Source organism: Oryctolagus cuniculus, chromosome 10, assembly GCF_051225735.1.
Source record: "Oryctolagus cuniculus isolate XC-2025 breed Fujian yellow rabbit chromosome 10, ASM5122573v1, whole genome shotgun sequence".
Taxonomy (NCBI): Eukaryota; Metazoa; Chordata; class Mammalia; order Lagomorpha; family Leporidae; genus Oryctolagus; species Oryctolagus cuniculus.
In genome coordinates this window covers 92509321-92527377 of record NC_142876.1, presented here as the reverse complement: position 1 = coordinate 92527377, position 18057 = coordinate 92509321, and the positions used below count along the sequence as shown (strand labels likewise).

General features: G+C 37.5%; 1 protein-coding gene across 10 annotated transcripts in view; it reads right to left on the bottom strand.

Annotated features, from left to right (window-relative positions):
- CFAP20DC (CFAP20 domain containing) overlaps positions 1 to 18057 on the bottom strand; it is a 277464-nt gene that overhangs the window by 95756 nt on the left and 163651 nt on the right. For 7 of the 10 annotated variants that reach the window (XR_016214759.1, XM_008260862.5, XM_051852256.3 and 4 more), the window contains 3 exons: positions 12456 to 12572; positions 10870 to 10995; positions 7438 to 7772 (listed from right to left, as the gene is read on the bottom strand). Coding sequence is in view for 8 of the 10 variants with exons in the window: in XM_008260862.5 (XP_008259084.4) it covers positions 7438 to 7772; positions 10870 to 10995; positions 12456 to 12572 (578 nt within the window). In the remaining 2 variants the exon portion in view is untranslated. The remainder of the gene's footprint in view (positions 1 to 7437; positions 7773 to 10869; positions 10996 to 12455; positions 12573 to 18057) is intronic. The other 3 variants (XR_011379498.2, XM_089306006.1, XM_089306008.1) reach the window with 1 other exon arrangement.

Here is an 18057-nt window from a genome sequence, read left to right as displayed (position 1 = left end):
TCTCTCTGTCTCTCTCTCTCTCATGGTCTATAACTCTACCTGTCAAAAAAAAAAAAAAAAAAAAAAGATCCTCCACTCATTAATTTTATTGTATTTTCATAATAGAAAAAAAAAATGTGTGTGTTTATAGTACATTACCTAGGCAGAACTTAGGAGCCTTTGTCATCGACATTAGTTCAGTAAACATTTGTTAAACTCCTGCTGTGTCTAAAGCATTTTCTAGGCACTACTGAAGACAAACAGGTAAGAGGACATTCAAAAGACATAAAATCTAATGGCAGAAGGAAGACAGTGTCAAAAGTAATACTATCATAATATAAAAGGTAGTGAAGACCACTTAAAAAGTTTCAGATGCATTATTATGGCAATTTAGAAGATTACGTGGAAAATCAGATGTTAACTACATCAATTAGAAAATACCATAAAGATCAACACATTCGGAAATAAGACGATTTTTCTAAGTCCAGGGTGGCAGGGTAGGATCAGAATGCAGCCTTTTCTTCCTTCTAGTAGTCTGCTCAGCTGTAAAACATCTGCTTGGCATGAGCAGTGATTATATATGTGGAAATATTCACAAGTACGTATAAGGGAACTCATTTCACATTTTTCTGAAGATATATCCTGGTTGGGAGATCAGCCAAGAAGTGAATGGATTTAGTTGGGTATCCTTGGTGAGTATTCTCCTAGTGGCACTGTATTTCCTTGATATTATGTTCCCATGCTCTTTTAAATACATGATGAGACAAATAACTGGAAAATCTGGACAGGGTACCAAAGGTGTGTTTACTGTGGCTATCCTAGGATCACCAATTCTGGTTTCTCAGAGGCTAAAAAGAGAACTGGCACAACTGAGAACACTACTACTAATTTTAACTAATATTTCTACTTGAGTTGGGTCAGTCCCTCATTTACAGAGAAAATAACGAGAATAAAAAACAGTGCAATATTTACTGAAGAGTGGTACACTGAAACAATCCTATTTTGTTTATAAACTTTTGCTTCAATGTAAAGTATAGATGATGTTTATTGATGTAACATATTTAATTAATTTGTTTAACACATTTTTGGACTAATTTTTTTTTATATAACATATACATTGTTACATACATGAGAAGGTAGCTTTCTCTGATTTGATTGGAAAATTACTTTTTCCCTTTGGTTTATCATTTAGCTACTGAAAATTTGTACAGCAATTGAATATAATTTGTCAGAATAGTAAAGAAGTTGTCATGCCATTTTCACATTCTAATCATTTGTTCTTCTGTTCCTTAGAATAACAAATACAAAATGCTTTTGATTTAACTTAATATATTTTTTAAAAAACCTCAGATCTTTTGAACTGTTTGTCTTCTGGGCTTGGAAACATTTGTTTGTTAAATATTCAATCGCGCCCCAGTGCCAGGAACATCAATAGAGTTTGCCTGATTAACTGTAGCACAGCATATGTACACCGAAGATGAGAATGATTTCCCAAAGGAGCCAGCACTGCCTTTGTTGAACTACTTTTCTTAAAAGGAAATGCAGATGGGCATTTGGACAATAATTTCTGGATGCACAAAATGGACTGCTCTTGTTGAGTTGTGATTTTTTTTTCAATGAGTTGTAATTTTAAAAAGATAATTTTAATGACTCTTGAGGGCCACCTACTTGGAGCAGATGGGACCCAGGTTCTTTGTATCACAACATTAATGTTGAATGAGTTGGGATAGAATTCTATCTTAGCATTTGTAAAAGTGGATGATCATATTTATTTATATTTCAATTGAGTTTCTAATTCAGTTCACCATGAAAAAAGTCATCTGTAGCATTCTTAAAGCTCTGTAAGAAAACACATGTGCAATATTCCAAACACATTTCTGATGGCAGTTTTAAATGCATGGTTGAAACTGGTCAGTGTGAGTTTTTACTTTTGTCTAATGTTTTAGAGATCAAATGTGTGAACTCGTACATCTTTTAGTTGGACAACAGCTCTTGCAAACAGCAGAGAGACATCTCTGTTGTCAACTAAAGATCACAGTATAGCTAAAAACAGTCAGTGGATAGTAAACAACCAAAATGAAAGGACGATGCGGTGGTTTTAAACTAGCAACTATACTGTGGTAAGTCTGCCTTTTTTTTTTTTTTTTTTTTTTTTTTTTTTTGGACAGGCATAGTGGACAGTGAGAGAGAGAGAGAGAGAGAAAGGTCTTCCTTTGCCATTGGTTCACCCTCCAATGGCCGCCACGGCTGGCGTGCTGTGGCCGGTGCACTGCGCTGATCCGATGGCAGGAGCCAGGTACTTCTCCTGGTCTCCCACGGGGTGCAGAGCCCAAGTACTTGGGCCATCCTCCACTGCACTCCCTGGCCACAGCAGAGAGCTGGCCTAGAAGAGGGGCAACTGGGACAGAATCCAGTGCCCCGACTGGGACTAGAACCCGGTGTGCCGGCGCCACAAGTGGCCTAGTGAGCCGCGGCGCCGGCCTGTTAAGTCTGCTTTTAAAAAAGTGTTGAATTATTTTTGGAAACATTTTCACCTGTACCAATGACGCTTTACAGACAAATCACAGAAGTTATAGGGACTGTATGGAATAATGAAAATTTGGAGAAAATGATGAGATACCTCTAATTATCCAAGACAAAAATATTCTTTTTTTTTTAAAGGTTTATTTATTTATTTGAAAGGCAGAGTTACAGAGAGGCAGAAGGAAAGAGAAAGAGGTCTTCCATTTGTTGGTTTACTCCACAGACTGTCACAACAACCAGAGCTGCGCTGATAGGCTTCTGTAGCCCTGGCAGCTAATGGCAAGAGCCTCGGATGGTCACTGATGTCATAAATAAGAGTGTTAATTTTTAAATTAACAACAGAAGTCACTGCGCACTTACTCCCCATGTAGGACCTCCGTCCTTAATGAGTTGTACTATCAGAATTAACTGCAAAACTTGTTCTCAAACAGTACTTTATACATCATGTGTGTCTGTGGGTACAAACTGTTGACATCTTAGTATAGAGTTGGTCTTCTGTATATAAAGTTAAATTAAAAATGAATCCTAATGAAGAATGGGATGGGAGAGGGAGTAGGAAGTGGGATGGGAGTAGGGGTGGGAGGGTGAGAACGGGGGAAAGAACCACTATATTCCTAAAGTTGTACCTATGAATTTTGCATTCATTAAATAAAAGCTTTTAAAAATAATATAAAAATTGCCTGATAGGTCTAGACAGTCTGTTATAATATAACTCAGAATATATAGGAACAAAAATGCAAGGCAATATATTCAAAATGCAGTCCTTCCATTCTTTTTCCAATGCATAAATTGACATTTTAAAGTTCTTAAATGTTACGGAGAAATAAGCAGCAATACAAGGACTAAATATCCTTTCTATTGTGTGTACAGCAGTATGCGTGAGAAACCAATTCCAAATCATTAGTCAGATATATAAGAGTGAATGGATTATCGTAATAGTATAATCATAAACATATGCCATTAGGAAAAGGTATAAAATGAAACAACTACTGACTGTTAAAAAATGCCCTGGGCTGTCGCCGTGGCTCACTAGGCTAATCCTCCGCCTTGTGGCGCCGGCACACCGGGTTCTAGTCCCGGTCGGGGCGCCGGATTCTGTCCCGGTTGCCCCTCTTCTAGGCCAGCTCTCTGCTGTGGCCAGGGAGTGCAGTGGAGGATGGCCCAAGTGCTTGGGCCCTGCACCCCATGGGAGACCAGGAGAAGTACCTGGCTCCTGCCATCGGATCAGCACAGCGCGCCAGCCGCGGTGGCCATTGGAGGGTGAACCAACGGCAAAGGAAGACATTTCTCTTTGTCTCTCTCTCTCACTGTCCACTCTGCCTGTCCAAAACAAAAAAAAAAAAAAAAAAAAAAAAAAAAATGCCCTGAAAGCAACAAGGCCAGGAAAGCTGGGAGGAAGGACAAAGTCAGAGCTTTTCCTTTGTTGTATGTATATTTGTCCTTTGTTGGGTTCCACAGAGTCTGAAGGGCAGGATATATGGAAGTTTTCTAGCTAATATGAACACAATGGGTCATCATGCCACATGACTGGAGTCCATATACGGATAACTTGGGAGGCCCACAATTCCAATTAGGACTGTTACACAAAAGGAATTACTTGACCCTACAAATATCTGCTTCAGTACATGATAAACAGAATTTCAGGAGAGAAAGACAATAGTTCTAGTTGAAAACTTAAATTAGGGGAATACTAAAATGTTAATACAAAAATATTTCAAACCGCAAACTAGGTAACCATACTAGAATCTATGCTGGGCACAATGACAGATAACATAAAATGGAGACAGTAATGGCAACATGCTTTTGTTTCTTCTTGATGCTTTATGAGTGTGAAAGGCACACTGTTTTAATAGCTTTCCTAAGATAATTTGTTTTACACAGTAGTCTTATTTTATAGCTCACTGTGAGTTATATTTCTAGAGTGTGCTTTTCAAATAACAAGTACAACTGCAAAATTAATTGAATACTAGAAATGTTTATATATATGGCTGCCTAGGAAATAAAATATACAGTGAAGAGTACCACAAACGCATTTGCAAAAAATTCATTCTTTTGAAGCTCTTACACTAAGATCTCAAATGTGAATTAATTATGAACAGCTTAAATCACAAAGACAATATATCACTGAATGCTCATTTTAATTAGCTTTTACTACTGTATCTGTACTTTTCTTCTATCATAATAACATGATTTGATTTTGCCTAGTTTATATGCTACTGAATTCATCTAATTTCCCTTTAAAAATACCCAATGGTCTAACATCAATAAAGTCTTTTAATTACAAGCTGTATGCTTCAAATATAGTAAGTAATAGAATTATTACTAATTTGTTCGCCATTATTTGTAACATGATATTATACTTTGCTTAAGTATAATCATGTTTCTCTGAGGATATAACATCCTCAAATAATGCAACCAATAGTAAGGATCCCGCAATTAACTAACCTGACTTTTCTTCTAAGATTGTATATAGACACTGTAAATATGTAACCTGGTTTCCCATTAATTCATACAATTAATAAATGGGTGAAATTATCCTACAGGAAAAGATATCATCAAAAAGAAGAGGAGGAAGGGAATGAGAAGGTGGAGGAGGAAGAGAATCACAAATTTGGTAAAGATGAGATCATTATAAACTCTAGAACTTGTTTCAATAGAGCTCATATCTTAAATCTCTTGGTCTATATATTGTTAAGTCTCTCTAATAGCAAACTCCGTAAAACTTGATAATATGGCAAAGCTTTTGCCCCTTGTCTGGCTGCCATGTCTCAAAGTCTCCAACTAAAGGTAGACCAGGGCAGGTGTTAGCAACAAGATGGTCCCATCATTGGTCCTAGCTATGAGCTGCTGGTCATACTGATGGGCATGGTAGAGGGGTGACCAGACAACCATGCCAGTGGGAACTTGGGTAATACATGCAAATTTTTTTTAAAGATTTATTTATTTTACTTGAAAGTCATATTTACACAATGAGAGAAGGGGGGGGGGAGAGAGAGAGAGAGAGAGAGAGAGAGGTGTTTTCCATCCGCTGGTTCATTCCCCAAATGGCTGCAAAAGCCAGAACTGTGCCGATCCGAAGCCAGGAGCCAGGAGGCTCCTCCAGGTCTCCCATGCGGGTGTAGGGGCCCAAAGACCTGAGCCATCCTCTACTGCTATCCCAGGCCATAGCAGAGAGCTGAATTGGAAGTGGAGCAGCCAGGCCTCGAACCGGCACCCATATGGGATGCCGGCACTGCAGGTGACAGCCTTACCTGCTACGCCACAGTGCCGGCCCACAAAATTTGTTATTAATTTCATGTAGTTGTTAATAAATAACATCTGCATAATAAACACTTTGGGATGGTAGTAGAGTAGCTAGTAGCAAAAGAAAGCATATAAAGTGACATGAACTAAAATATTTAGAGCTGGTATTAATTTTTCCATAAATCTCTACTGTTTCTTCTCAAGGCTTTCCTGTCTACAGATGGAAGAGGTAAGCTTCTTGTATGGTATTACTGAATGCCAGTTCCCCATAATGCTTCCTTATAGTTTTCCAGAGAACCATCGTTTCCTACTGGCCATGAAAATGCCACTCTTGGAGCTATCCTTTGGGTTAGGTCAGGAAGTATGGTACTGTGCATATAGGAAGGGGCCACACCTATCCCTTTAATTTGCTATGAATTAATCAGTTCATTTCACTTGTATCATGGAAGAACTGACAGCTGGGATGGGGCCACAACTAGGTGCTGAAGACAAATGACCATTTTACAGTTTCTGCAGCTTAATGTTACCAGGATGACAGGGGCAAATGTATGCAAAAGCAACATTTCAAATCCTGGCATCAGATGGACTACTTATATGAGAAAGGGGTTGCAGTGGGCTTAGGTTGGTATGAATAACTGTTTCATTAGGCTCAGAGGCAAGGATGAACATACTGTGAATAAAGGATCCTCCATGCACTTTGCTGAAAAACTCATTAAAAGTTGCAAAAAAACCATAATTACTACCTAAATAATCCTACCATAATCTCAACTCTCTTTAAAGGTAGGCGATATGGACTTAATCTACATTCTACTGTCCAAAGAGAGATTCTCGGTTACAGTTATGACAGAAAAAACTTGTAAGTATACATAAAAAGTTTTACTAATTATTTCTATAAAGAAATAATTTATATATTTTTACTAATTCTGGCTTTTGAATATTTTCTCTGGAAAATATGAATGGTCATCATTAAGATACACTAAAGAAACTTTCCATATACATTTCTTTTGGGGGAAAGTTACCATGTGCTAGGTTTTCAATAATTTTTTTCCAAACAGTATTCAGTTTCATTTTTAACAAGTTTCTAAGAAAACTTTTTATGATTTTACTATTTCATAAAATATATTTATATTCTAAAAAATTCCAAACAGAAAACCTCCTGTAAAGCAACTCCCAGCACTAATTCATGATTCATTATCTAAACTTTAATTGGCACAACTCTTGAAATACGGGGACCATATGGAAAATAATGAGTCCTAATAGGTCTAAGGTGAAAAGATGGCAAGGAAATAAGGAAGCCAGAAAACTGTCAACTCAGAATGCTTAGCAACTGCAACACAATTTCCCCAGAGATCTAGAATGATGTATTCTCAGTATTTTATTGGTCTTGCTGACATATAACTAAACTATCTATCATGCCTCATTTAGTGAGACAAAGATTAAAATGAAAAACAGAAACCAAAGAAACCCCCAAACTGACTTCCATAATTAAAAATGGAATTGGCTGTTAACAAAAAAGGCAGCAATTTGGAGTTACCATAACAACCTGATGCAAGTATTGACTGACAGGGCAATCTGCTATATTTTTATAAATAGAAGCTGCTTTCCCCTCTTACATTTCAACTGGTTTTAGTGGTTATAGAAGCTAATAGAACAACTGTGCTTTAAATCTGCCTTACTTATTAAATAGTGTACCTCTTCGCTGCTGTCCATGCTATAAAAATCATCCTCCAATCGGGTGTCTCTGCTTGTCACACTGTTGTCCTCTTTTGGATCCAAAATAAATGGGCCCCCCTCTGGGGACATATCTGGAGTCTTTCCATGAGGTGCTGACCGTGGTCTTGATGAGAAGGTAAAAATGTCTTCTTGAATGATCTGGGTTCCCTCTACCTCTCGGTCATGATCACTTTCATTGCTGGCTTGCAGCCACAGGTGTGATGTGTTGCAGGAGTCATCATACAGAAGTGGGGACTGTTTGCTGGACGTCAAATGGGGAACGAGATTATCACATTCAGGAAATATCCACTCATCTAACATTTGGAAAAGATGACAAAAATTAGAGCAGCGTTCCATAAAAGTGTTACTTTAGGCAAGGAGTAGGTGACAATTTCTTCTTGAAACAGATTTATCAAATGATGTAAAGGCCAAGGAAGGCTAATTTATCCACCATCTTGTAATCTGCTAAACGTTGAACTCATAGATCAGTGTTGATAGCTACAGGCAACTCATTTGCACTTCCTCTCCATCTGAGGTGAAACACTGGCCAGGAAATTTGTAAATCTGTAGTAATTATCACCTGTCTTGCAGCAAGTTCTTTATAGCACAATCTCATTAATCTGACATTCCAGAGGGGGAAAAAATCTTACAAATTTCAAAGGGTTTCAGTTTCTAATGTCTCCTTTAAACTGAAGGAGGACAGAGTAGTGTGCTTAACAAGTTTCTTTAAACAAAATATCTGGTCATTGTTCAGATTACAAATCATAGTGGGGGTGGGGGAAAGTAAGAAAAGGCTGACAATCTTTCCTTCCCCATTCTCCTGCCAGCAACAGGGCAACTCACAGACTCAAGTGAGTAGACTGTGCAAGTAACAGTAAATTCACAGAATTATTTGTTAATCTAAGTGGTGGATCCTGCTGGGTGAAAATGACTTTTATGTTTAATTTTAGTAGATAATGTTTTGACATGAAAATCTTTTTGCACATTGTTTTCTTTAAAAATACTGCATACCACCACTGAGATATATTTTTATAAAACCTTAAAAAACTAATCTTTCATATCCCACTGAGATGGACTGACTCTGTGATCCAGGCAAATTGGAAAGAGAAATCTTTATAAGGAACATCATTAAAAGCATCCTTACTTTATTCTTTACAATGACAGCAGGAAAGAGTTGAGTATTTTCTAAACTTACTTTTCAGTTTTTTTTAAATTTACTTTTTTTTGTTGTATTATTTCAATGGTAAAAATCTTGCAGGAATCTGTTCTACAGAACTATAATGTGGACACAATAATTTACATCTGACTCTTGAATCCTGTCATATTTATGCTCAATGAAAATAACAAAGAACGATATAAGATTTGTCAATTCTAAAGCTTACACTGCAAAAGCAAAGCAAAACAAACAAATAAATCCTCAAACCTTTAATAAAAATTGATGGCAAATAAACTGTTGCACAATTGTATTCATTTATTAATCTAAAGCTGCTATTATATAACATGAGGTGAAAAATGTGTACTTTTCTTCTTTTTTTAAAGATTTATTTATTTATTTGAAAGGCAGAGTTACAGACAGAGGGAGAAACACACACACACACACACACACAAACACAGACACATATATATAGAGACAGAGAGAGAGACAGACAGACAGACACACACACAAACACACACACACGGTATTTCCATCTGCTGGTTCACTCAAAAAAATGGCTGCAATGGCCAGGTGGAAGCCAAGAGCCAGGAGCTTCAACTGGGTCTTTTCTGTCCTACATGATTGGCAAGGGCCCAAGTTCTTGGGCCATCTGCTGCTGCTTTCCCAGATGCATTAGCAGGGAGCTGAATTGGAAGTGGAGCAGTTGTGATGTGAACCAGCATGCCAAGTGGTGGCTTAACCTGCTATTTAGCATAGCCAGCTCCAAATATATATTTCTTAGAGAAAATCAATGAAGGACAAGGGTTCCATATTTTTCAGTGACTGAATCTGTACGGTTATTGCCACTGGCAGGCAGAATGTATTTCTTTTTCTTTTCTTTCTTTCTTTTTTTTTTGACAGGCAGAGTGGACAGTGAGAGAGGGAGACAGAGAGAAAGGTCTTCCTTTGCCATTGGTTCACCCTCCAATGGCTGCCGCGGCCGGCCGGCGCACCGCGCTGATCCGATGGCAGGAGCCAGGTACTTATCCTGGTCTCCCATGGGGTGTAGGGCCCAAGTACTTGGGCCATCCTCCACTGCACTCCCTGGCCACAGCAGAGAGCTGGCCTGGAAGAGGGGCAACTGGGACAGAATCCGGTGCCCCGACCGGGACTAGAACCCGGTGTGTCGGCGCCACAAGGCAGAGGATTAGCCTAGTGAGCCTCAGCGCCAGCTCAGAATGTATTTCATCTGCTCACCTTGACAAGGAGTGCAGACGGTTCTGAGTCAGCATAGCTAGGAACAAATAAAATGAACAGATTGACTAGATTATTCTATGCTGGACTACAAACCCTTTTGCATGGTGCTAGGCATACAGTAGGTGCTTTGCAAACAAAGCAGGTGCTTTGTAAATGCTGACAAAGTTTTTAGAAACCAGTGTGTTATACTAAATACATGAGTATGTGAAGCAAATTGAAGGAAAAGGCATCTTCATTATGCAGTTAAACAAATTGTATGACCTATTGCCAAACGTATTATTAACTGTCAAAAAGTCAAAGTAAAAAGAGTGTTTTACACCAAAGTTACTCTAATTATCTCAGGACCACATGCTTTTTGGGGATTCGTAGGTTTAACTCAAGTATTTCCATATCAATTGTAATGAATAATTTGGTATGTTTTCTTAGAAAAATATGTAAATTACTGTGTAATCACAATATTGCAGCAAACAAGATAAATGCAAGAATGATCACCTAAACATCTAATTAGTTTTTCTACACAGTGAGATTTATGCTAGAGACACTAATTGCGCCTAACATTTTAATGAAGGTTTCAACATTGCATAAATAAGACTGACAAACTACAAACAATTTTCATTTATTTTCCTTTTTTTCTTGCTCAAAACCAATTTGCCTTTGTAAAAGTAGCACACACCTGCTAGGCAAGATATGTTGATGGGCTCAAAGCTCTCAGCTCCCACCATCTCCATTATAAAGAGAGCTGGAGAAACATAATACATCATCTTTGGGTAGGGTAAGAGTGTCAAGGGAACACTTGAAAGTTTCAAACTTTCATGTAGAACAGGACAACCAGTGTCCTAACACTTGAAAATACTCTTTCATTCATTAAAGTCTGACAGAAAATTAAGGTTAACAAAAAGAGATTTATAAAAAAATTAAAATGTTAGCAAGTGGCTACATCACCACTTTTAGAAAGAATTGGGTTTGAAATACTAGGTGTATTTCTGAATTATGATCAAATATGGTGTAAGGATGCCCACCTGCTTGATCAGAAGACTGGGGCCCTGGAGTGCTGGAGTTCACCACCTCTGTGTCTTCCTGGGCCACAGCAGCCAGGACGGTTGTTGCTTCATCTTCTTCATTCTTGTGGTTTCCTGAAGAAATCCCTGGATGGTAATATATATTTTCTACTCTATTATTTTTTTATTTATATTTATAAAAAGTGATTTTTGAAAATTATATTAATTTTCTTACCTTTCTGTTTGATTCTTTAAAAGCAAATTAGAAGTAAGAATATAGATTATATGCCATTGCTTTTTTTTTTCCCAGTAGTGAGTGCTTAAAGAAGAACTCAGTTGCATTTTTGTAGACAGTCACCTTAAAATTCTTTGATAGTTGCACAGGGACATTTTAGCCTCAAGTTTTATAATGTGTGATAAAAGGAATTCAAAAACCCATATAATTTTTAAATGGTCTTATTTTTTTTCCTTGGGTCTTACATAAAATAGATTCTGTTTTCTTTAAATTATAATTCTTACTAAACATGAATCATGTAGACCAAGGTCTTTCCCTCAACACCTTAAGAAAATGATGCAGATGTTACAGAATTAATTTTCCTATCTACTCTTTTATAAAATTAATGTGAACTGAGCAAGTTGAATTTTAGCCCAAGAATCTTATATTTTTGAGAAGTTATATATATACATATATATGTACGAATGTATGTATGTGTGAGATACATTCTGGGCTGGATTCAGGATAGTCTAATACATGTATATACAAATCTACACATATATACCTCAATTCCAGTATTCAAAAGAATAACTGTTAACGGCCACCTATATTTCCCTAATACTTTACTGGCTGCAAAGAGTTAAAAATGTTTTTTTAAAGATTTATTTGAAAGGCAGAGAGACAGAGAGAAGGAGTATTTCATCTGCTGGTTCACTCCTCAAATGTCTAGAATAGTCAAGGTTAGGCAAGGAACTCCATCTAGGCGTCCCACATAGCTGACAGTAACGCATGTATTTGAGCCATCACCCCCTGTCTCCAGGTGCATTAGCAGGAAGTTGAACTGGAAGCACAACGTAACTGAGACTCAAATCTAATATGGATGTCCAAATGGGTAGCTTAACCTGCTGTGCCATAACTGAGAGCCCCAAGAGTTAATTTTTTAATCTATATCATATCACATACTGAAGAATCCAGAGGCAGAGGCAGCAAATGTATAAAACCAATCTGAACAGAGTTCAATTTAAAAGAAAAGACACAAATGAAATATGAAAAATTACAATAAAGTTCAATTTTGGTAAAGTCAGCAGGCAGGAACCTCCTCTTTCACATCTGGGCCATTTTGAAAAAACAATAATGTAAGCTTATTCAGCCTTTGAGAGTAAAATTAGGAAGTCCTTTATTTCTGTGGTACTGTCTATTTAATCCAGGAAATCTGCTAGGGCTCTACAGCAATTCTTTTGTAGAAAACTTTATTTCCATAATCCCTGTAGAACAGACATTTATATTTTAAATGAATTGGTTCATAATCCTTTGAAATTTATAACCTGCAGAGATAGATTCCATTGCCCTGAATAATGCATAGATCTAAGATAGTATTGAAATGGTACCATACCGCTGGGTGTGTCTGTCCTTTCTCTGCTGGTGCCTTTTAACCGGAATCTTCTTCTGTTATTATTCTTATCTGCTGATGGTTCTTGAGGGGGATGTGGGTGCATAATGGGTAGACTGGCTGGTCCATTTTCATATCAAAGAACAAAAGACAGAAGCGAAAGGACTATATAGCTTAAAATAACTCAGTAAATATAATTATCACTATAATGAGAACATTCATATATCATTTTGACACAACTTAAAGTTGTACCAAAAATCATAGCTTATTTCTTCATAGGAGATAGGTGTTTATTCTGATTCCAATATTAGAATCATATCAAGTTTTCAAAGTTACTTATGTATTTTATTCCCCTAATACCTTAATAGACAGCTACAAGTAATTTGATTAAGTATTCAAAAATAAAATTCAAACTGACAGCCAGCACAGAAAAATTACTTCCTTTAAAAAAGAGCATAGGAGTTTTCAAGATGGCAGAATAGGGAGGGCACTTACTGCTCTAGTCTACGGAATTATAGTTTCAAAAAAAGTGGAGAGAGAGCAATCTCAGGGAAGACTTAGGGAGAAAAAAGCAGAGGAAACTCTACACAAATTAGAGGGACACTGTAGACCTATGTGGAGGGTGTGGATGTGCACAACTCAGGACCCCAGCAGCTGAGAGCCTCAGCACCAACTTTAGAGTAAGGTGAGACCAGACTGCAGCAGCCTAAGCACTGGTGATAAAGCTGGGGGAAAAGCCTGGCATGAGTCTGGCTTGGAGCCCAGTGGGAGACAATGTGCCTGCCAATCTAGGGGGAAAACAAAGGGTGCACATTTCTCTCTCCCTGACCACCTGGCACCAGCGTCCTGTAACCACTGAGAGAGGCTGGGCACCATTCTGGACATACGTAACAGCTGCGCCTGCTTGTGTCTGTGCTCCCAGAAACCACCTTATAGGAGACGCCTGAGTCTGGTTGAGAGAATTGACAGGTGGCTGGGAGCCTTGTGTGCTGGGACTATGAAAACACTATGCCTGCATAGGAGGGCACAGAGTGTGGCTGGGACTTTGGGCAGTCACTGTGGGGGGCTCTACACGCTCAGGGCTCCCTGCTTTCCTGGTAAGGGTCATTGTTGCAAGATACATGTACACACTGAGGACTGCACAGATTGTTTGTGTGGTTCTTGTGGCAGTGCGGATGAAAACTGTACTCACTGCAGCTAGCACCCAGGCACTGGTCTCCTTTGAGGAGAGGAAGTGAATGTGAGAATATGCCAACAGAGCAGAATAAACCTCCTCTCCGATATAAAAAAAAAAAAAGAGGAGATTTATCACACTCAACTTGGGTATCATTTTGGACACTCCCCTCACCATGGAGAACAGAACACGGCTTTCTGACCATATCCAGCATACACCTCTGGGTATTCACTGAAATATCAGACACACCACTAAGTCACAAAGGCATAGGTCAAAGATAAAAGCCATTACAGGTCAAAAAACAAACAAACAAGTATCACCAAAAATGCCTAATAATAAATGCAGCAATTCAAGAAACAAGAATAAGGAAAACAACATGATAGCCCCAGAAGAACACAATAGCCCCAGAAGAACACATCATGTCAGTACTAGAATGTGAAGATAAAGATATTGACCGAAATGCCAGCAACGGAATTCAAAAAATTGATCATAGGGTTATTTAGAAGGAATCAGAAGCAAATTCATGAACTAAAGAAATTCGTACATGACATGAATGAAATTTTTTCCCAGGAAATTGAGATTTTAAAGAGAAATCAAAATGAAATGTTGGAAATGAAGAATTCAAAGGAACAAATAAAACATACGGTGGATAGCCTTAAGAATAGACTCAGTGAGGCAGAAGAAAGAATATCTGAGATAGAAGATAAATCTTTGGAAATTTTACAATCATTCCATAAAAAAAAATTAGAAAACTTTTAGTTTGGAGATTTATGGGATACTATCAAACAACCCAACATACGGGTTTTAGGAGTTCCTGAAGGTGTGGAAAGACAGAATAGATTAGAAGACCTTTTTAATGAAATAATTACAGAAAACTTCCATAATTTGGGGAAAGAAAGGGATGTCAAAGTACAGGAAGCCCACAGAACTCCTAATAGCCATGACCATAAAAGATCTTCACCATGACACACTGTAGTCACATTCTCCCCAGTAACACATAAAGATTCTAAAATGTGCATGAGAGAAATGCCAGATTACTTTCAGATGATCTCCAATTAGACTCACAGCAGTCCTGTCATCAGAAACCCTATAGGCTAGGAGAGAACGGCAAGATTTATTCCAAATCTTAAGAGAAAAAAACTATCAACTCAAAATATTATACCACACAAAGTTTTCATTTCTGAATGAAGGTGAAATAAAGACCTTTCATAACAAAGAGAAATTTAAAGAATTTCTCACCACCCATCCAGTCTTACAAAAGATGCTTAAGGATATGCTACACATAGAATCATAGTCATCACTATGAAAGAAAGTGAAGACAGAAAATCTCCCAGTAAAAGTACAAAGGGAATCCAAAGAAAACAATAGAATATTTTTGGAAAATGGCAGGGCCAAAGTCATTACTCATCAATACTCACCTTGAATGTAAATGGCCTCAGCTCCCGCGTTAAAAGACACAGACTGGCAGAATGGATTAAAAAACAAAATCCATCTATTGTCTGCCTCAAGAAACACATCTCACCAACAAAGTTACATGTGGACTGAAAGTGAAAGGATGGAAAAAGATATTCCATGCTAACAGAAACCAAAAAGAGCTGATATAGCCATTCTAGTATCAGACAAAATAGACTTTAACACAAAAACTGTCAAAAGAGACAAAGGGTGACACTATGCAATGATTAAGGGGTCAATTCAACAGAAGATATAACTATTATAAATGTATATGCACCTACTTACAGGGCACCTGGCCAATTAAAAGAAACATTAAGGGATCTAAAGGGAAATATAGACTCAAATACAATAACAATGGGGGAATTCAATACTCCACTTACAGTAATGGACAGATCAACCAGACAGAAAATCAGCAAGGAAACAACAGAGTTAATCGACACTATACACCAAATGTACCTAAGGGATATCTACAGATACCCTACAGATGCAGAATATACATTCTTCCCACTAGTGCTAGGAACTTTCTCTAGGAATGACCACATGCAAGGCCATAAAGCAAGACTCAGCAAATTCAAATAATATCATCCATCTACCCTGACTACAATGGAATGAAACTGGAAATTAACAACTCAAGAATCTCTAGAACATATGAAAACACATGGAGACTGAAAAACAAGCTCCTGAATGAACATGTCAAAGGAGATAGCAAAAAAATTTCTGGAAACAAATGAAAATGACAATACAACATATCAAAACATTTGGAATACAGCACAAGAAGTGTTAAGACGAAAGTTTATAGCAACTGGTGCCTGCATCAAGAAATTGGAAAGGAACCATATTAATGAGCTAACAATGCATCTCAAAGACCTAGAATAGCAAACCAAATCCAAAACTAGTAAGAGGAAAGAAATAAGTAAAATTAGAGAAGAAAAAACAAAATTAAAACAAAACAAAAAAATACAAAATATCATTGTAACAAAAAGCTGTTTTTTTGGAAAAAATAAACAAAATTGACACACCTTGGCCCAATTAACCAAAAAAAGAGGGAGAAGACCTAAATCAATAAAATTAAGGTGAAAAAGGAAATATAACAACAGATACCACAGAAATAAAAAGAATCATCATGAATTACTACAAAAAGCTGTATGCCAACAAATCGGGAAACACAGAAGAAATGGATAGATTAATGGACACATACAACCTACCTAAATTGAGCCATGAAGACACAGAGACCTAAACAGACAATAACCAAGACAGAAATTTACTTAGTAATAAACACTCAGCAAGAAAAGCCCAGGACCAGCTGGCTTCACTGCTGAAATCTACCAGACATTTAAAGAAGAACTAACTCCAATTCTTCTCAAGCTACTCAAAGCAACTGAAAGGGAGAAAGTTTTCCCAAATTCCTTCTATGAAGACAGCATCACCTTAATTCCTAAACCTGAAAAAAAGATACAACAGAGAAAGAGAACCACAGGCCAATTTCTCAACAAAATAGTAGCCAATTGAATCCAACAACACATCAGAAAGATCATTCAACTTGACCAAGTGTGATTTATCCCAGGTATGCAGGGATGGTTCACCATTCACAAATCAATCAATGTGATACATTAACATTAACATAGTTAAGAACAAAAACCATATGATTACCTCAATAAATGCACAGAAAGCATTTGATAAAATACACCACCCTTCATGGTGAAAACTTTAAGCAAATTGGGTATAAAAGGAACATTCCTCAACAAAATCAACACAATCAAGGTAAGTTATGACAAACCCACAGCCAATGTCCTATTAAATGGGGAAAAGTTGGAAGCATTCCTACTGAAATCTGGAACCAGACAAGGATGCCCACTCTCACCATTATTATTAAATATAGTTCTCGAAGTTTTAGTCATTGCCATTAAGCAAGAAAAAGAAATCAAGGGGATACAAATTGGGAAGGAGGAAGTCAAACTATCCCTATTTTTAGATGACATGATCCTATAAATAGGGAATCCAAAAGACTATACTAAGATACTACTGGGATTCATAGAAGAGTCTGGTAAAGTAGCAGGATATAAAATCAAGATGCAAAAATCAACAGCCTTTGTATCCACAGACAATGCCATGGCTGAGAAAGAACTTCTAAGATCTATCCCATTCACGATCCAACATGGGAAGCAGGATACACAGCAGACTCATAGAAGGGCAGATGTCCTAAACAGCACTCTGGCCTCAGAATCAGCCCTTAAGGCATTTGGATCTGGCTGAAAAGCCCATGAAAATTTCAGGCATGGAAAGCCAAGACACTGTGGGGAAAAAAAAACCTAAATGAAAGATCTCTGTGAGTGAGAGCCCAGTGGAAAGAACAGGTCATCAAAGAAGGAGGTACCTTTCTCTGAAGGGAGGAGAGAATTTCTACTTTGACTATGACCTTGTCTAAATATGATCAAGAGTCGGCGAACTCAAAAGGCCTCCATAGCCTTGGCAACTCATGACAAGAGCCTAGGGTGATTACTGACGCCAGAAACAAGAGTGTCAATTTGTTAAGTCAACAACAGGAGTCACTGTGCACTTACTCCTCATGTAGGATCTCTGTCCTTAATGTGCTGTACATTGTGATTTAATGCTATAACTAGTGCTCAAACAGTATTTTTCACTTTGTGTTTCTGTGTGGGTGCAAACTATTGAAAGCTTTACTTAATATATGCTAAACTGATCTTCTGTATATAAAGAGAATTGAAAATGAATCTTGATGTGAATGGAAGGGGAGAGGGAGCAGGAGAGGGGAGGGTTTCGGTGGGGAAGGAAGTTATGGGGGAGGGAGGAAAGCCACTGTAATCCATAAGCTGTACTTTGGAATTTTATATTCATTAAATAAAAGTTAAAAAAAAGATCTATCCCATTCACAACAGCTACCAAAAAAAAAAAAAAAAGTCAAATACTTTGGAATAAATTTAACCAATGATGTCAAAGATCTCTATGATGAGATTCACA